General features: G+C 53.5%; 1 protein-coding gene across 1 annotated transcript in view; it reads right to left on the reverse strand.

Annotated features, from left to right (window-relative positions):
• The window catches only part of Loxl1 (lysyl oxidase like 1), a 21,345-nt gene extending 3,386 nt beyond the window's left edge, over nt 1-17,959 (reverse strand). The window contains exons 1-3 of the mRNA XM_032911471.1: nt 16,447-17,959; nt 3,583-3,691; nt 318-455 (exon numbers count right to left, since the gene is read on the reverse strand). Of these exons, the coding sequence (XP_032767362.1) occupies nt 318-455; nt 3,583-3,691; nt 16,447-17,650 (1,451 nt within the window). The 5' untranslated portion in view covers nt 17,651-17,959. The remainder of the gene's footprint in view (nt 1-317; nt 456-3,582; nt 3,692-16,446) is intronic.
• Between the last annotated feature and the right edge of the window lie 2,795 nt (nt 17,960-20,754).

Below are 20,754 nucleotides of genomic sequence, written 5' to 3' on the forward strand. Positions count from 1 at the left end.
AATCCCACAGGATAGCATCTTGATGCTAGTCACCTCAGAACGACACCTCTTATAGCTCCTCACTTCTTTTCTGCACTCCTTCCTGTTCTGGTCTCCCGTGGGCAAAATCCTGAATTCTAGACATTTCCATCCCTGACCAAGACTGGTCACCCTATGGCCCATCTTTTAATTCAGTTTCGCCGAGGGTCCCCAAGGATCCTCTCCAGGGTGGGAACCAGCACCCACGTCTCCCAGTGCTACTGGGGAGAGATTCAGGCACTGAGAGGGAGTCCTGACCTGGGAGAGGAAGAAGCAAAGGCCAATGGCATCTCACTTACTGGTGACAGCTATGCCACTCCCAGGTGTGGCGTGGCCGGTTGGGGAGGAAGTCTGCCGTGCCCTGGTTTTTCACACGCTGGGGGAATCGTAACAGCACGCGGAGGTCATAGTCGGTGGCCTCAGGAGCATAGGCTGTGCTGTGGAGACAGGTAAGGGGACTGGAATGGTGCCAAGACTCCAAAAATCAGGTCCCTTTGAACAGCTCAAGCCACCGTCCTCTGTGCTTCCCTGCCCCAAAGATCCCGACATTTGATCTCTGCATGACAGTGAGGACTGGCCTCTTCTCTCTGGACACCACCCAGACCTGGCCTCCTCTCTTCTCTGGCCCTCTGTGTGTGACTGGCAGCCGTTAATAGACTCAGACCACAACCTTGAGGACCATGAGCTTCCAGGCAACTCCTCTAGGAGCAGCACCCTGGGAGAGGGTAGCGTCACGTGAAAAAATCTTTGGAGGATAATTTAAAAACAAGCAGTTCTGGGCTGATGAAGACAGCTGAGCTGGTACAGCGTTTGCTTTGAAAGCATTTAGAACCGAGTCCAATCCTCAGAGCCCAGCCCAAACCCAGTCACGGAGCTGCGTGTTTCCAATGCCAAGACTGAGGGAGTGGAGACAGGAATCCGAGCAGCTGGCCAGCCTAGCCTAACCGAAGACTGAGAGACCCTGAGGCAAAGAGGTGGGTGACATCCTGGAAGATGACCTGAAGGGTTGTCCTTGGGCCTCACTTGAACATGAATACATATCACGCACGTACGTGTACACACACACATGCACATACACACACGCATGCACACATAAATAAATGTAAGTAGATCCTAACAGCCACATCCAGGAGCTTCTAAACTTTTCCTTCTTCTGGACAGAGCCTTAACTGGTGACCAAAATGTGTGCTGTGTCTTTGTGTGCAACCAAAAGCCAGGTCTGAGCATCTTGGGCTAAGTCTTCATGCTCCTGGTCGTCCCCTGTGCCCCACTCCACTACAGACTGAGACAGAGCTCCAAGGACTTTTCTCCCATAAGTCTTCTCTCTTTCCCCTTCCTCCCAAGCTGTTTGTATGACCATAGACCTATGGCTCATTAAGCTTCGTAGGCCCAATCCAAGTCCCTTCCTCCAGGAAGTCTGCCATGATTGCTGTACTTAAGTGCCCTGTTTGCCTGGCAGCTCTTGAAATACTACCTATGGCTCATCCTGACGTCACATGCACCCTGGCTGGTGCAGATGTGATTAGACCAGCTCTCCTTGATGGCATGGCTTCAGGATCAGCAATGTGCACTTTGTCTTCTGGAAGCTTGTTCTCTGTGTGACTTTAAATTCCCAGAAGAAGAAAGAGAAAAGAGGGATGTCTGTTGTGAGAGAAGGGTGTGCGCATGTGCACACACACATGCACAGGCACACACACACATGCACGCACCAGGAAGTCTGGCTGCCAGCTCTCCTTTTTTGCAGCTGACCGCTGACAGCTGTCCTGGCTGGCCTCATTTGGGGACGGGTTGTAAGGCCAGAGGCAAGAGGTGGCCCGTTGTGGGGATTAGTTCTCTCTGAGAATATGTCTGGACAGCAGGCGGCTCAGACGTAAGGCCCTGGCCCTGTCTGGGGGAGGTTTGGAATCTGTCTGTGTCTGGGTTGAAACAAAACATCCTCCTTGCCTGTTTGGTGAAATCCTGCCCTGCTGTTCGTCTCAGAGCATCGTGGGAAAGCAACAGGATCTAGCTTCTAGGCCTAACTTGGCCACAGGCTCATGGCAAGACTTGAAGCAAATCCCCTCCCTTCTCTGGGTTCGGTCTGCAGTGTGGGACCTGGCCCAGGGCTCCAGCCCACACTTGAACCAATTGTGGAGAATCCTCCCACTGCAGGGCCTCAGCTCTGCAGACTTTTCTGAGTCCGTAATCTGTGCCCAGACTTCCTGGAGGCCACATCCCTGCAGGCCCCTCTTTCTTTGACCTCGCTCAGCACCCCCTCTGCCCCCAGCCCTGGAGCTGTGCATCCTGCTCTTAGTCTCCTGCTGCTGCTTGCTGCCATCAGAGCCTGGAACGAGGGGACACTCACTCCAGCCTGATGAAGAAGTCACACAGAAGTCACACAGGGCAGGGGGCAGGCTGCCTTCTCCTCACCCAAGAAGGTGTAGTGAGGATTCGGCTGCCATGGAGACTGTATTCTTACCACTGGAAGAATGCCAGCAGAAGTGGTGTGTCCTCCTCCCAAGGACAAGGTACACCAGACAAGGTCAGGTCACCCGAGTGGCTGCCCATGAACGGAATAGGGATACTTTGCCCATCCTTGTATTATTTGTGAGCGTAAATCAGCCGCTCTACCCATCACCCTCATCAGGATCAGTTTTAAAAATGGATGGCTTTCCAAAAGGAACGTTACATTGAGTTATATGCTGATGAAAGTCCTTTATCTTACCACAGAGAGTTAAGAGCTTATGGTCAGCTACTCTGAGGGGAACAGGGCTAAAAGGTCTGGAAATGAGTAAATGTGGACATTCCAAAGAGTCTCCTAGAGAGTGAAAGCTAAGAGAATTCTCATGTTAAAAAAATTAATTAAAAAAAAAGTTTTTAAAGTGAACAATTAAAGAGAAAAAAAATGGGGGTTGGGGATTTAGCTCAGTGGTAGAGCGCTTGCCTAGGAAGCGCAAGGCCTGGGGGTGGGCCCCCACCAACAAAAAAAAAAAAAAGAACCAAAAAAAAAAAAAAAAAAAAAAAAAAATGCTTTGGGCATCGATGACCAGAAGGGCAGCAGATCGATGTCCCCTTTAACCAGGTCTTTCAGCACAGGGAGAGAGCCTCAGTGCACAGACGCTGAGCCCTGCAGGAACAGGGCAATGGTCTCCTCCTCTCTGCAGAGCAGAACGGTACATAACTGAGGTCCCCTTATCACCCATGCCCAGTCATTCCCGGCTATGATCCCGCCAGGGCCAAACGAAGCCACACCCATCTTCACTCTACAGCACTGTGCTCTCCAGGACTTCCCTGACACCCACACTGACCACAGGAACTACAGGATCAACTTTACTTCCTTTCACTGTGCCTTAGTTTCCTAATGGGGCAGCCTATTCTGCCAGGGCTAGTGTTAAGACTGATGTCACAGTGTAGTAGAAAATGAATGTAGGTTGATGGAAGACCTCTCTTCCTTTTTCCTCACTCCTTAAGCCAGGCAAGATGGAGGGCAGGGCTCCGAAAGGCTTGGATACTTTGCCAGGCTCTGGTTATCCCCATGGACTATCCCAAGGCACTCTGCTTCATGCTTCACTCCAAGCCTCTTACCTGGCCAGGCACTTCTCCTCTGCCGCACAACGCAAGGAATACAGATGGGCTCTCTGCACGTATGTGGATGCCTGCACGTAGTTGGGATCTGGGACTAAGTCAGGGAGGCCTGGAGAGAGTGGGAGAGGAAGAACACAGCACCAAAAGGGTCAGGCTGGTTACTGTTGGCTCCAAGGACCTCCTCCACCAAACTGTTGGCCATTCTTCCTGGTCATTGTGTCCTGGGTTCAAGAAAGTCAGCAGCAGATAACTACCTCTACAGCTTGGTGGTGTGGGAGCCATTGTGACATCCCAGAAGATCTGGAATGAGAACAAGTCCCAGGAGCTGGAGGGAAAGGTGTCTTGAGGCTGGAATGGCATGCTACAAGTAAAGGCTTAGAAACAGGACTAGGGAGACCAAGGGATTTCCTGACAGAGCTCTCCCTCTGTCCTCGCTCCCCAGGCCTTGCACACTAGCCAAGACACCCCTCTCACCTCTATAGCCAGCCCACTTCAAGGGCCACCAGGACAGCCTGGGCTTATGGCCCAGGGTGGGCCCCAGAAGGTTCATGGGCAGAGCTAGGTGGGTGTTAACTGGTAGGAGGGGTGAGCAGGAAGCAAACACTTTGCCTGAGCCAGCAGAATTCTAAGCCTGGTGCCAGCCGAGCTGCTCAGGATGTGTTCTTCTTGGCACCTGTTGCCACTTCAGACTCCTGACCAGCCCATGGCTAGCCCCTGTGGGCATCCTCTGGTGCCCAACATAAGGGAGGGTCTGGCTCCCACCTCTGCAGGGTCCAGGAGGTGTCTCAAGACTGATCTAGCCTTTGGACCACTTATTCTCTAGGCTATACCAGAGTCAGCCTTCCCTCTCTTCTTTCACCAGTAAGAATCCGGGTAAGCTAGCACCCATAGGCAGTCACCACAGGCAGGAATCAGACCCATCTCAGGGGAGGAAGGGCAGGATGATCTTCATGTTGGGAGTGAGGGCTCTGGTGGTGGGGTTGATCCTTGCTCCAGAGAGCTTACAGAGGACTATAGCTTTATAGTCTTCTCTAGAGCCTTGGAAAATCCTGTCCAGCAAATGATTAAAAGAGATGGTAAGTTCCTCCTAGCACCTTAGACCTCACTCTTGGGGAGTGAGGAAAGGTAGAGGCAGTTAGGGTACGGTGCTTGAGACATGGAAAGGGATGCTAGGCCTCGTTTGCCAATCCCTCCCATCAGCTTATAGGTCCTGACAATGAGGCAGACAAAGGAAGCCTGGCTTCACAGCCTTTGAGGGAGGTATAGGCCTGCATGCCCCCCCCCTCCTCCTCCTCCTCCTCCTCCTCTTCTTCTCTCTTCTCTCTCTCTCTCTCTCTCTCTCTCTCTCTCTCTCTCTCTCTCTCTCCTCCTTCTCTCTCACACACACACAATTACAGATTCTTGCACATACATATACAGACTCTCTCACACACATACTGTCTTGCAAACACATACACACACTCACATTTACATCCATGTTCACACACACAGATGCTCTCTTACACACACACACACACACACACACACACACACACACACACACACACACATCCCTTGGGCCCCTGCTTTGGACCTGTTCTCCCTAGGGCCTGGGCCTCAGGGGCAGCCCAGTCTGGGTGAGCCAGGGTGACCTCACCTACTTGGAATGGAGAAGAAGCTCAGAGTACAGGGTGGGTGAGGATGAGGTGGCTCCTGGCAAATGGGGGACTTCTTGGCCAGCCTAGGCTCAATGACATGAGCCCCCTGGAATGTTTGCAGTCATTTCCCCAAGGGACCCTCAGGACCTCAAACCAGCTGGGAGATGGTTCTCACCCACTGATTCCCAGAAGTTTCTGGAAGAGGGATAAGAAAGGGAGGAGGGGTCCCCTTTCCCCACCCTCCAGCAACTCAGCAATAGGTGGGTGTGGCAGCTGGGCTTAAGCCTCGTGGGCCCAGCATTCAGCACCAGACAGTCTGCCGCTCCCACCCAGGCCCTGTTTCAATAAATACTCCACAGATGGCTCCGCAGAGCTTTCCTGGCCCGACCCTTTCTCTCTAGGCTGTTTCATGAGCTGGCTGTGCAGTCCTGGACAGTTAGAAGAGCCAGAGTCCAAGGCTAGGGCCACTGGAAGCCAGTTACATTGTTCTTGGTCCTTGACTGAGCTTGACCCTGGTCACAAGACTGAACCCAATGACCACACAGGAAGCCCTGGTCTAAGTTATACAGTGAGTGTGGGTTCTGGTCACACTTTGACTTAACCATGTTCACTCACTGAGCTTTAATTCTAATCACACACTAAACCATAGTTGTGGGCTCATGTAGAACCCCTGATCCTAATCACATACTGAGCCCCGATCCTGGTCTTATTGAGACCTAACCACTGAGTTTTGATTCTTACCACACATGGAGCTTCGATCCTATTCACACACTGAACCCTGATCCTGGGCACACTGAGCCCCATCTATCAACAGCTCTGAGCCTTAGTCTCTGTCCTTGGTTTCTTTCTCTAAGTAGTAAACAAAAGCAATGAACTAAGAGAAAAGGCCCTTCCAAAGGAATCCTTTCTGATTCTAACGGAAGAATAGCTTTTGTGTAAGCCCAGAAGCTGCTGGGAGGAGTTGTCTGAGAGCACACTCGAGAGACAGGGACCCTCATACTTCCTGAGGTATAGTATGCCCTGTGGTCTTAAAGAGATAGGTCCACAGTTTCACAGCCATCTATAGTAAGATCTGGTGCCCTCTTCTATCAGGCAGCTATATATGCAGAACACTGTGTAATAAATAAATAAATAAATAAATAAATAAATAAATAAATCTTTTAAAAAAATAAACTTTTGGACTGAAGAGATGGCTCAGCAGTTTAGAGCACTGGCTGCTCTTGCAGAGGACCTGGGTTCCACTCTCAGAACCATGAGGTGGTCCACAAGCACCTGTAACTCCAGTTCCAGGGGATCTGACACCACCTTCTGGCCTCCACAGCTGCTAGGTACACACATGGTACACATATGTATATGGAGGCAAAACACTCACAGAAATCAAATCAAATAAATAAATAGAAGAAAATGAACTTCTTTTTTGAAGCATGCTCTACACACAGACACAGATTTTTGGCATAGTTTGGCAAGGTTCTGACAGATGTATGATATCATTAACCATCATCGCAACAGAGGGAGGGAAGTGACCCCAACCCTGACACATACTGACAGGGTTTTGAAGCACTGTGGATTGTTTTTGTTTTCCTGGGTAGTTACATGAAGTCACTCTTGTCATGAGGTCAGCATTGCCTTTCATTTTTACCACAACCAAAGTCCCTGTGACTCACCAAACTCCCCTCTCCCTACCTGTGCCCCCACCCCCTTGCTATCCTGGAAGTTCAGGTTGGGTCTCTTACCTCAGCCTCAGGAACCCCTGCTGAGGTCCCAGGGAGTCCCTTAGCTGGCTTGTTTTTCCACACAGGAACAAAGCCTCCTTCTTTAGGCTGGTTTCTGAGTTTGAGGACAGCCTGATCTAGAAGTTGAGTTCCAGGGCAGCCAGGGGTTTAAAAAAAAAAAGGAGGAGAAAGAGAAAAACCCCCTCCCCCAACCATAGATGAAGGGACTGGAGAGATGGCTCAATGGTTGAGCACTTGTTCTTACAGAGGACCCAGTTTCTGTTCCCAGCACCCACATGGTAGCTTCAAACCATTTGTAGCTCCACAGATGGCCTCACAGAGCTTTCCTGGCTCGACCCTTTCTCTCTAGGCTGTTTCATGAGCTGGCTGTGCACTCCTGGACAGTTAGAAGAGCCGGATTCCAGGCTAAGGGTGATGCCCTCTTCTGATACCTTTGGGAATCACAGGCAAGAATATGGTGCACACGTCTACATTGTCGACAAAGCATTCACATACATAAAAACAGAAACGACAGTCTTACAATGACCTGTACTGTGTCTTCACTTTTTCAGGACCTCTTACATGGCTTGGACCTGATAAAGAGGAGTCTACAGAGTGCCTTCCCAGCATCCCATCTGAGCAGGCTCCTAGGAGGGAGTGGCCTCTGAGCCCTGCTCCCCACACATGTTCTCACAGGCAGGCTTGCTAAGCCCACACAGCCAGCTCCCTTTTGAACCCACAGGGGACCTGGCAGCCCTGTTCGGCTCCCTCCCTCCTCCCTGTCTCACAGGTTGGGGGTGTGACAACTTTACCCCACTGCCTATTCTGAGGGTGGCTGGGTCCTATCGCTGCGCTGGCTGCGCTTCTCGTGTTGTAGACATATATGTGATCCTCTCCTGGCCTTTCTGCTTCCAGTTTGCTCTGATCCCCTCATTCCCAAGGCCTGGATCCCTGTGCCAGGGCGCTGTGTTCTCTAGGGAGGGATGTGCTGTCCACAGCCTGGGCCAGTGTACTGGGAACACTGAGTCAGAGGACAGCAAAGACCCTTGGGATAACCGAAGCCCAGGGCTCAGCTGGGGAGGGCCTGGGTGTGAGTGAACCAAGTCCCAAGCCATTAAGCAATCAGGCAAAGCGATTCCTGCCATGATGGGCCCCTGGGCCAAGGTAGTGAAGATCCAGTCCAGAGAAAGGCCAAACACTGCATCTCAGTTTTGTCCTCAGAGTCCTCTGTGGTAGTCAGGACTCCACACAAGGACCAGTTACACTGAATCTTGTAACCGATGGCCTCAGGATAAGCCCTGTCCTCCTGTGTTGGGCTAGGTCTGATACTGTTGGACCACTCCCATGATGGCCCCTGGGGATGTGAGGACAATGACCAGGAGCATCTTCCCGAACATAACTCATGTGGTCTTCTAGTAGGCAGTTGATCTCCCAGTGTTTTGGCTCATTTCCCAATCTGAGGCTCAGTTTCCCTGTCTGAAAGACGCAGGAAAGACTGAACTAACTAACTGGCCCTTGAGCACAGGTTGGATGGATCCATAAACACTTGAAGATAAAAATACTTTTTTTCAGAGCTATTCAATCCATTCTCCAGCCTTGGGTAAGAGCCTGAGACCTCTCACGACCTTAGCAGCCCATGCTTCAACAGTCAGGAAATTATCCCACTGGCTGACCCAAATCTTTCCTGCCTCATTAGAAACCTGTTCCCTCCTGCCCAGCATGTGCCTCTGCGCATGTCTGCACTTCACCTCTTCCCCTCACGCTTTGCAAGCTCCATGGCTTCCGTACCCCTCCCCTGGCATCTGTGTTTCCTAAGCCCCTGCTGCTGGGGCTCTTGGAGGATGGGAAGTGGAATCCGACATCGCCCTAATCTCTTGAGCCCAGGACTGGAGGATAAACACAGTCCAGCAGAAACCCATCAGTTGGTTGTGAAATATGTGCTGAGTGGGATGTTTTGGCAAGTGAACACAGCCAGACTCCAGAGGAGCCCCTAGGTGGGGAAAGCAGAAGGCTCTGCCCGCCTCAGACTTGAATAAAGATGAGCTAGCATGGGGCAGAGCTGGCAGTTCCCAAACCCAGGAAATTATTAGCTAATAATTGAAACATTAAGCTGTCAGCACCCGCCCAGAGGTGCCCCACCTGTTCTTGCTAGCTTGTAGACAAGGTAGCTACAGAAGTCACTCTGTCCCATGGTGACGGGGCAATTCCAGGCTGGGGAAAGGGACTATTACAGCCTCAGAGCCAAGTCTAGAACCTTCAGTGGCTCCCAGCTGCCAAAAGAGGGGAGCCTAGACATTTCAGGATGGCTACAAAGGCCTTTAGTGGTCTGTCCTGAACCTTCCTGCCACTCTGGAAATCTGAGGTATACGCATCAGGAAGCAGTTCCTTAACAGAGCAGCCTGAGCTCTCTACTTCTAGAAAGTTCCCTGTGCCCTTCTGTGCATGCATACCCGCCCCCCATTCTCCTGGTCAATTCTACCCACGCTGGGGCAATGCCATTAGGCCCAGAGCCCACCTGTCAAGCCTAACTCCCCCACCCCGACCCCCAGCACCCTGCTTTCTCTTACAGCACTCGCATCCATACCTAACTTCCCACTCCACACTCCCAGCACAGCTGTTAGGTTCCTGCAGTGGTTCCCTTGTACACAGAGTGTAAAGGCCAAAGACTTCAGAGTGGCCCCGGAAGTTCTCTGTAGCCTGAGCCCTGCTAACCTCTCTGCCGGTCTCCTGTTCCATCTCTGTTTCTACTTTACTCCATGTAAGCACACTGGAGCACACGTGGGAGCTCCTGTCTTTGGATCTTTGAGGTGGCTGCCCCCACCCCCCATGTCTGTAATGCTCGTCCTCCAGATGGTTGAATAGCTAGATCACTCATGCCTCCCTCAAGTGCCTTTGCTGAGGCCTGCAGTGGTCAGTTCTGTGAACTGCTCCCTCCCCCTGCTCTTTACCTCCTTAGACACCTCCGTCTTAGCCAGAGCACCTACACTTCACCTATGAATTATGCATGTCAACGGCAGTACTCGGTCCAAAAAGACACACGTCTCGTGGCTCTTTTCACTAACAGTGCCCAGGCGTAAGCGCTCAGCACACAGTAAGGCACGGACATCCCCGCCAGGTGACTACACTTCCTCAAGAGATGCTATCCACAACCCTCAGCTGGACAGGAGCTCCCGGGAGCAGTCAGGCTGATGGGCATTGTCATCTTTCGCCTGCACTGAGCTGCCAGCCTAAGTATCCCATATGTACAGGAAGCTGGGAGCTGGACACTTAGGTTGGCTCATTGGTTGGCTGAGAGAAAAGGCAAGGATGAGTCTAAGGCCATCACTGTTCACCCACCTGCCCAGGTGCCCAGGGCCAGCAGCTGCAGACACTCAGTGAGCAAGTGTGTGAATGCCGGTACCCACAAAGACTCTGGGATCGCCTGCCTTTGTGAGCCTCATTATCAAGCATAGCTGCTGTTCTCTAAGCCTCTTTACTTTGGGCTTGTGAGATCCATGGTTTCAGTTGGCCCACAAGCAGGGAAAAGGGTAGGCCGTCTCCCAAAGTTTGACACTTTTGACAGCACTGGCCTCTCTCCTTTCTGTCTGGCATTCTGACTCCCTCCCTGCTTCTTGGAAAATAGTCAGATGCCTGGTTTCTAGGGGTTTATCACAAGGAGGAGGGAGGGGCAAGAGACCCAAGCCCAGCCCTTGCTCTGTAACCCTGAACCTACACAAAACACCCCTCGGCCCAGCTGCAGTTGGGAGGAGGTGGTTGGGTCAGGCCATGGGTGGGAACGAGGTTCAGCCTCTCCTTCCAGTCCCCTGCTCCCCCCACCCCGCCCCCTGCTGCTCTCCACAGGAATGCTGGGCACAGGAATTGGAAGCAGGTGTGGGCTGCCTGGCTGGACTTCTGGCGGCCTCCTGTTCCCTTCCTCTCCTGCTCGGTCTAGTCACTGCCTGGGGAGTTTTCCATGTGTTCTTGGCTTGGAAAGGAAGTGGGGTGGACTCCAGCAGGGTGCTCCTGGGGAGAGGTGCCCCTCTTGAGTCCAGAAGATACACCCAGGGGCATCGAGAGAAAGGAAAGAGGGGGGACAGAGCCTCCTAGCTAAGCCCAGCAGTAGCTTGCTGCCAGCAAAGACACTAACACCCTCCTTACCCCCACTTCTAAGAAGCCCCAACAACAGGGGTGAGGGTGGGGAGTGGGGCAGTGTCTGTAACCTCAAGGCAAAAACAAGACAACAACAACAACAAAACAACAAAACATTGCCCCCTCCAGAGGTTCAGACAAAAGAGTCAGGTGCCAAGGGGTAAGGCAGAGTGAGAATGGGGCAGAGAGAGGGTAGGCACCCTTCCTAGTCCAGGTCGGCTGCTCATAACTCTTGGCTTCTCTCTGAGGCTTGGGGCTTGATTTCCTCCTGTATGAAGAGGATGATAATGCTACTCTATGCTATTAGCTGTACCTGAGGTTGTTAGGTGGCTCAAATGAGAAAATGGGAAGAAAGTGCTTGGCAGAGCATAACTCATTTTTAAGTGGTGGCGGCTACCATCAGACGCCTGTTTAAACAAGGGACGGCTCCACAGAGACTTCCATGCTGAGGGCAGGGGAACGGAGGCCATATGAGAGGATAGTGAGCCAGGAGACAGGAAGTCTGCCTGGGAGGAGGCTTCTCAGAACTGTGCATGTTCCCTCAAACACCCACCTCTCCCTCTCCCTCTCCCCTCCCTCTCCCTCCCCTCTCCCTCCCTCCCCCTCCCCCCTCCCTCTCCCCCCTCCCTCTCCCCTCCCCTCTCCCCTCCCTCTCCCTCTCCCTCTCCCTCTCCCTCTCCCTCTCCCTCTCCCTCTCCCTCCCTCCTCAACCTGAGTGACCCTCTACAACTTTCCTGGCCTGGAGACTCCATTGCTCTCTGAAGGAGCAGCTGAGACTACAGGGAAGGAAGAGGGATGCTAAGCTGTGATTGGTTCTGGGCAGACGCTGAACACCTCACCTGCAGAGGTGCCTGTGACTTTAACTGTGAGACTGTAAGAGGTTAGGGACTTGGCAAGTCCTGTGGGGTCAGAGACGTGTTCTGCCATCCATGCCACCTTATTGTCACAACCAGTACCTAAGTAGCCACAGAGTGACTGAATGAATGAGTAAATGAAATGTGTGTGCTATGCAATCAACATTGAGGAACTTAAACAGGCATGGCTGTGAACCCAGGATGAGTTCACATGAGCTCAAGTCCCAGTACCCAGATCAAGAGTCAGGGAGTGACCCTTCATCCTATCTCTGGAATGGGACCATTAACAGTGCCAGGCTGAGACTTGAGGATTAAAGCTGGAAGTCACTTGGAGCCTCCCCCAACCCCCCCACTCACTCCCCACCCCCGCATCCGCCCACCCCTCCCCCCATGTGAGGAGGGTGTGAGGGAGAGGCCCAGCTGGCTGAAAGACAGGCTCTTGTCCTACCTCCCCTTGCTTATCTTATACAAAGCTTGTCTGCGGTGTCTCTGAGCTATCTCACCAGGCTTCCTCTTCTCATATTCCTAGGGCCTGTGGCCTGTGTCACTAAGAGGTTGTGGGAGCAAACGCAATCAGGACATCCCAGATGTAGGTCACAAGGCCCAGAAGGTGCTGCAGTTCGGCAAGCACTCCATCCCGGCCTTGAGGCTCTATTAGTTCAGGACACTTGCTGGGTGGAGGCCTCTGCCTTTTCTGTGCATCTATTCAAAGTGTTGTGGGGGACAGCAGAGGACCTGGAGGGGAAGGCAGGATGAGAAACAGGGAACCAGCCTCAGGTAAGTGAGGGGACTAGCCAGTGGGTGTGAGGGCAGGAAGCCAGGACTCCTCCCAGGCACTGAGGGCCTCTGCAGTGCACAAGACTGGTTAGAGAGGACACTACCCTGGAAATACCCTTAGATGTTAGGAGAACATGTAGTCCCAGGACCGGCACAATGGTGGCGTGGGTACCTGAAAAAGAGGAGGAGGCAGAAAGGAAAGGAAAGGAATGGAAGTACCTTAGACTCTGAGGTGTCAGGTGGAAGTGTCAACATCCAATTGGCCCTCTCAACTCAACAATGGATAGCACATAGCCACCAGGAGTGCGCTGATGCACAACCATCTTTGCGACCTGTCCCAGATTCAGTGGCTATGTCTTTCACAGGTTGTCTGAGCTCACGAGGCCGGCCAATGCAGAAGGGGAGGAGAGCTGTGGTCTTCTGGGGCATCTCAACCCTGAGGCCATCCACTGCACGTGTGATAAGCAGGAACCAGAGCAAGGGTGCTGGGGAGGAGGGTCTGGTAGCAGGCTCAAGGAGAGACGACATGGGGGTGGGCACAAGGCAGGGGACCTAGCAGCCCTGGGAGGCAGCCAGCCATGCCCCAGGCCTCTCTGAGTGGAGAGATGAGTGAGGCATGTGAACCCCCTTTACCTTTGTGACCTGCCTTGGAGTTAGAGACAAAGGTACTACAGAAGCCTTGGGCAGCCCAGCACCAGCGTGAGAAGAATGAGAAGGCTGCAGAGACAGAGACTGAGCTCAGGACAGACACTTGGAAGCCACAAACGCAAGGGGGGACGTGGGCGGCGCTCACATGTGTTTGGTGTTGTAAGGACAGATGCACACGCCCACACACAAGCACTGGCTGCCAGCGCTGGGCCTCAGACCCCTGGGTATGTGGCCAGGAGGGATGAAGTCAGCCTCGGAGAATCTGCCCTGGGCTCCCACACCAGGCCTGGGGGGCTGATCTCAAGTACAAGGCTCGGACTCCACTGGGTTGGGATTTTCCATGGTCCTAGCCTAGCAGGGTGGGGAGGGAGGAACCAATAGTAGGGGAGTCTAATGCCCCTTCTCTGGATTTGTCTTGGGCCCTAAACTAGAATATACCCCAAGTCCCTCCCCATTCCCTATTTTCTCCATGATCACAGGAAAGGGAACTTAGAGGATGCTGACCACCTTCCCCTGCACAAGGCTTGGCTACCTCCTCCTCCTCTGAGAAGTTCTCTAGGAGCCTCTGGATAGGAGGCACTCAGTGTTGCATTACAGATGTTCCCCCTCCCCAGTCTGATTCACTCCCAGCTCCTGTGATTCCATTTGCTGTTTGTTTTTGTTTGTTTGTTTGCTTTTTGTTTTTTTTGAGACAGGGTTTCTCTATGCAGCCCTGGCTGAACTCACTCTGTAGACCAGGTTTGGCCTGGAACTCAGAGATCCGCCTGCCTCTGCCTCCCCAGGGGCTGAGATAAAGTTTTGTGATGCCACCACCTGGTCCAGTTCCTTTGGTTTTTGAAGTGGAACTCAGAGCCCCCACTCAGGGCTGAATTATGGATAGGACCGAGTGAGTGCCTCCCCCAAGCTGAGGGAGCGCTACTCTGTACCTCCCATAGCTCCTACTCCCAGTGCTGACCTATTCACAGCATCAAATTAACTGTCCTTTCTGCTGTGCTTCTCTCAGAGCAGAGCCTGAATTTGATGCTTGCCCACCTGTCCATCTGGGTCCCAAGAACACTACCTTTAGGAGAGAAGCACAGTTGGTCCAAAATGAACTGTAGGGCTCAGGAGCAGAGCCAGAGCCTGCTGAGTGTCCAGAATCCCACTGCAAACATGGGCCTTGCCCTATCCTCCTCTGAAGATTCATGGGCCAGGGGGTTCCTAGAAAACAGGCCGGCTCAGGACCCAGACGAACAGTCTCAGCCTACCTCTGCCAGCCTCGTGCCATTTGAGGCCTCTGTTTTTGCCTCAGCCTGAGCTGAGGTCTTACATTCTAAAAAAAAAAGCAGCCACTAAAGTCAAGTACTTGATGGGTAAGGAACCCTCTCCTACAAGGGGCTCCCAGGGCAAGTCAGCACAAAGCCATGCTAGCCTACTGTAGACTGTGTTAAGCTGGTGAAAGGGCTTGGTGGAGGTGTTTGGCATTGCATCATAGAAGTGCCCCCCACAAAAAAAAACCCCTCATTTTGATTCACCTAGAGCTCCTGTAGTTTTCAAAGGGGATTCAGAGGTCGACTCAAGGCCGTGCACTGACTACGACATTAGTAGTTGCTCTCCTGCCCATCAGACTCTCTCTCCTTCCCCTGGTCTTCAGCACCAGGAACCCCCATACCGCAGCCCTTCAGATAGGCCATCTTGGCTGGAGAAATCATTATTCAGTGCTGACAGAGGCTGAGCAGCCAAGGCTGGGTGGGACACCAGCATCTTTGGGTCGCAAAGGCTCAATTTCACCCGACAGCCCTGGTAGTAGCAACCCTGGTATGGAGAAGGGATTGTGGACAGTGAGCGCTGCCCCGGGGCGTGCTGTGTGTGCATTGAGAACTCAGTGGAAAGCTTGACCAGAGAGCAGACATCTCTGGATGGACAGCATCAGCAAGGGGATTCTAGGACAGCTGAGGATGGGCCGATGGCCACCCAGCACTGGCCAGACGCAACAGTTGGCCCCTGTCACAGTAACAGCACATGTGGAAGCTGCCCATCTGGCAGAGGAAGAGCGCTCCACCCTGACCCTTGTGTGCAGATGACATGGCCTTCCCTAGAATAGGTCATATCTTCATCCCTGGGGAAAGCCAGAGGGTGGCCTGTCTCCAGACATTTCCTGGGTCTCTCCCCTCAGAGCCAAGACTAAAGTGAGGTAGTGGAACACTGGCCTGGGTTATGTTTTACAGAACATCATGAAGTGCAGTGCCCAAGAGCAGTAATATTTAACGCGATGTGTTTAAAAACAAAATCAATAAAAAAAATCTGCAATGAACAAATATCCCGTTTCAAATAAAGAAACGGCCCGTATTGATTTTTCAGTTTGCTTCGGGTTATGGAAACATTACCGAGTCTGTTTAAAATGTGGACATATTTGTTCATAAGAGATTTTTAATGCACTGAAATAGAACTTATCTTCATTATCCAGGTTTTTTTTTTTTTTTTTTTTTTTTTTTTTTTTTTTTTTTTTTTTAGTGCTCAGTTGAATTTTATGCTCTGGCTAGTGGGCCTTGGCATCCCAGCCTTGCGGGATCCCCTCAGGGGTCTGAAACTTTTGTCTGTTCAAGTGCTGGTCTCGGACTGCCTACTTACCTCACCAGCGGCTAGCTAGCTCACAGAGGTCCAAGCACGGGGACACTACTGCTGCACCTCAAAAAGCATCATCCTTGAGGCCTCTTCACCCTGAAGGTTCAAGGTTTCCATGATCCTTGCCTCATTCAAAGCACAGGCATAGGGGGGTCTCTAAGAGTGTTTAAAGAGATTCCCTGACTGAAAGAAGGAGAAGCAGGGGAGAAAGACTTTCCCCACTTGTCCCTGGATGACCCCCGCCAGACCCGCAAAGCACTTCTTATAACTTGGCTAGTCCTTCCATGATTTTCCCCAAGCCAGAGTCAGAACACAGGCCTACCGGGTAGGCCTTTGACCCTGATGGAGAATGGGTGGATTCAGGAAGAGAGAGAGGCACACTGGGGCTGTCAGCTCAGCAACTACTGGGAGGCCTTTGGTAAGAAACACGGGGTCTGCACCCCTGAGGCAGCAATTCACCAGTGTCCAGAATGTCGAACCAAAGCGCTCGTGGATTGTACTCACCGCGACCATTCTGGTTAGGTCGGTACACACTACCCACGCTGAGACGGCCCTGCTGGGCACCGTTCCTCTCCCCACCCTGGGAGGGCGCATCAGAGTTTCGCACAGGCAAGTAAGGTGGTTCCAGCACGCGGAATGGGGGCTGCGGCTCCACCGCACGCGGAGGGACATAGGCCTCGGGAGGCACATTGGCTGCATAGGGCGGGTACCAGCCGAGACGGGGATCGCCAGCGGCACCGTAGGTGCCACCGGCCCCGGCCGGGATCTGCGACACGTCGGTGCTGGGATCAGGGTAGGCCTGCTCGAATCCCGGGGTGCCTTCATTGTACAGGCTATGCGAGTAACGACGGTCAAGGCCGTCGGAAGGTTGGGGCTGAGGCTGCGGCTGAGGTTGGGGCTGAGGCTGGGGCTGGGGCGCATAGGGCCTCTCTGGGGCTGGGTAGAAGCCCTGCGCCGGGTACTCGGGCTGTTCCTCGCCCCCACCGCCGTACTCCTCGTAGCGTGCCCGGGGCTGGAAGGGATAGATGACCCCAGCCGAGGCTACAGCTGCCGCCGCCGCCCCTGCGCCCATGCCTCCGCCCGCACCGCGGTAGTACACGTAGCCCTGTTCATAGGTCCGCGACGCGGGGTCATAGTTCTCATATTGGTTCACGAAGGGCGCCTGCGGATAGGGGAACTGCTGCGGGTAGGAGGATGGCTGGCGATAAGTGGTGGCGAAGGCCGAGGCCGAAACCGAGGAGGAGGCGGAGCCCCCGTGCCGTTGCTGGGAGACGGAGGTGCGGGCCCGAGCCATCCCGTTACTGTCCCCGACGGCCACCTCTCTCCAGTTGTCTGGCACCTGGCCGAAGCCGAACGGGTGCCGCGTTTGGCCGCGCACAGTGTCCGAACCCACGCGTCCGGGCAGGGGCAGGTTCGGCGCCTGCCGACGCCGGGGTCCCCCCTGACTGCGCCGCTGCGACGTTTGGGGCGCGCCTGCCAGTAGCACCCTGGAGCTACTCTCCCCTCTTTGGGGCCCCGCAGGCACGTACTCAGAGCCCGAATTGAGCAAGCTGTACACCTGCCCGTTGTTCTCCCACTGGATCAGTTGCCGCCAGCGTCCTGGGTCCGAGCCCTGTCCTGGCTGCTCTTGCTGCCCGTGCACCAGGACGCACAGGCAGGCTCCCCACACCAGGGTCCCCAGCTGGCTGCCGGCTCCGGCCAGAGCCATAGTGGCCCTTCTGCAGAGGCCGGGTGGGCGGAGAGGCTCTCAGGAGTGGGCCCCGGTGCGTGCTTCTCTTCCCACGGCCTCGAGGACAGGATGGCTCCTCGCCTGCCCAAGCTCTAGCTTTGTCCATCCTGGCCTTGTCCCGAGCGGGACGGCTCCTCCGATGACAGCATTTCGAGGCCAAGGGGTCAGGGCAGGGCAGGGGCGGTGCCCAGGGCTGCACGAGGCTTTCCGCAGGGCACGGGACGGGCAGGACCTCCTGGGGCCCTTACATGGCCAGCCCCACACTGGCTGGCTGCTCTCTAGGCTGGCGCTTTCCCACTCTGAATGAATAAGCAACAGGCTGGAAGTGTCTGGAGGTTTCAGAAACCTGGTCCGCCTGCTGGGGCCTCCTCCGCGGGGCCCTATGGCCCGCCGGGTTTTAGCTATGTGGCCTGTCCCACAGAGCAATGCTCCCTCAGTCCTAGTAGCTTCCAGCCAAGCCACAGACCTGCCTAGGAGGAAGGGAATGAGGCAGGGAGTTGGAGGGGGCCCCTGGGGACTCAGGCCTGGTAAGTGGGGTTTCTGGCAAGCACAGCAGGATTAAGATGTGGGCACTACCCCTGCTGGTTCCACTCAGCCCTGGATAGTTTTTTTTTTTTTTTTTAAATTCTATTTTCTTCATTGACTTCACCTCTTCCTAAGGCTCTTGGGGTGCCCTCCTGCTTCTGCAAAGCAAGTGCTAAGAGGCATCTTTGTTGGTGAGCCTCCCTGAGCCCACCTCTAGCTGGGACCACCTTGTAATTGTGCATCCCGAGGACATTTAGCATTTGGTCCTGAGTACAAAGACGGTGAGCCCTCAGCTCTTCTACCAGGTCTCAGCCTACAGGCATGGAGACTAACTAGAGTGGGTATGTCTCTGGGCTGAACAGGACTTGGGAGCTCATGGTAGATGAGGACATCAGGCACCCCCAGTGGCTTCTGTCCTGGGCTTCCTGAGTTGATAGTCAGAAGTGATCTGAGTAGACACACGGATAAGATGAAGCCAGCAGGTGGATATGGGATAGGCAAGGGGAACCTTTAACATAAAGCAGCGTCCAAGAGGAGGAACTTGGGAATCTTACGCTCCTTCCAACTCTGATTTAGTAGACACGTTTGATCATTGGGAGATTATTCCACAGAGCTCCATTTGTTCTGGCTGATTCTCTGTTCTCTCTGGGGATGACAGGGATAATAAGAAAGGTCCCAGAAGTTTCAACTGACTTGGTACCCAAGTACATTTTAACTTTTACTTGGTACCTGAAAAGTTACATTCTGAACGCGGCTCTACAGACCCCCCAGGCTGTCTTCTGCTGTGGCCTTAGGAGTTGGAGGGCAAAGATTACCCCTTAAACCAGACAGGAAGTACCTGTCTTCATGCTGGACAACTCTGTTTTGGAAACTCCTAGACCCCATTTAAGGAGGAAAACAGCCAGAATGATACTCTTTGGGAACAAGGACCCCTCTGCCCTCCATTCTTACCAGGAAGCGTTTATTGACCCACTGCACTGTTTTCCGGGACTGATACTTCATTTATGTGTTTCGGGACACTGGATATCTATAATCTAGCTAGAGACGTGGGGACTTGCAATAGCACAGTTGCCTGTGACACCCTAGGTCCAGCATGTGTCTGGATTCCTACAACAGTGACTGATTAGGCTGAAGACAAGCAAGTCTTGGCTCAGTGGAAGCCTGGGACCTGGAGGGTTAAGCCTCCCCTCCCTCCTGCTTGCCCCCTGCAGTGTTGGCCTCAGCTGCTTAGAATCCCTGGGGTCCTGTAGGGCTTTCCAGCTAGCCAGATGGGCAGCAGAGGAGAAGTGGAAACAGGCCTTAGGGTACCCTGGGCTTGGAGGAGAAGGAAGGAAAGAATTGAGGGAGGATATAGGATGGGTTTGAGGTGGGAAGGGGGTTAACAGGACCCTTTTCTGCTGGCAGGGTGGGGTAGGGGGACAGGGAACAGGCACTGCTGCCTAGGGGTTTTGGGGTGGGGAGATCAGGGCACAGGCCATGGTGTTCAGCGCTCTGCTGGGAGCCAGCATTTGGCATGAAACCCTAGCTGCAGTTGGCTCTGCTTCTTTTTTCTTTTTTCTTAATAAGGTCGAATCTGAGTGAGTCAGAAGAGCCAAGTTTCCTGTTAGGCTGTGTTTGAATAAACTGCTCTGAACAGAGCTTGGGCCTCTGCACAGAATCCCCGGGCCAGGACCATGGGCCTGCCAGCCATCTCAGCTGGGACCAGAGCCCTGGGGTCTACGGAATGACTTGAGCCAGGGCCCTAGCCTAGCTGGCCACTCCCTAGGGAAGCTGTAAGCTCTCTTGCAACCTGGAGGTTTTGCCTCTGACCTGGGGAAGGGGGGCAGATAAAACCTTCCTTGGCAGATTTGGGAAGAAGTAAGGGATTATGAAAAGTACCCAGCACCATGCCAGACATATGGCCACTGTTTTCTTCCTTTCGACTCGTGAGAGAAGGGAGGGGTTTATCTCTGGAGGGTAGCCTGCACCTCGTTTTCTCATTGTTTTTTAATCTATCTTCATCTTTTCCTGTTCATCTTTCTTAAGGGCAGGGTCTCTCCTGGCAGGGAACGGGTCAGTCAGGCTAAGCTGACTGACCATGGAACCTTAGGGATCCACTCATCTTATTTTGTGCAGGGCAGGGCCCATCCTCTCCCTTTCTTCTCTTTCCCAGAGTCTAGGAAGCCAGTTTGCCTCTACCTCTCCACATGCAGGGGCAGGACCTCTCCTCAGAAGCCTCCAGTGTCTCAGCGTTCCTAGGTTGAAACCTGCACCATGGGGATCTGAAGGAGACCTAGGCAGGTACGGAAGGGGCAGTGCACAGGTCAGGTGAGGTCTTGGACCTGTCAGTCTAGTCTGGGACGGAGCCTTCTAAAGTGGAGAGGCAGCCTCTTGGACAGCCCAGACCCTACTGCAGTTCCTATCCATGATTTTAAGACGTACGCATGTGACTGAGTGACCGAGGCATACTGCCAGTTCCTGGCACTAGGAACGAGTCTCAAGAGACTCTTGGAGGACCGGTGCAAGGCTAAACGAGGTTTGTCTGCTGGGCGCTCAGCTACGTGCCCATGCTCCCATGG

This window comes from Rattus rattus, chromosome 8 (assembly GCF_011064425.1).
Source record: "Rattus rattus isolate New Zealand chromosome 8, Rrattus_CSIRO_v1, whole genome shotgun sequence".
NCBI classification, from domain to species: Eukaryota; Metazoa; Chordata; class Mammalia; order Rodentia; family Muridae; genus Rattus; species Rattus rattus.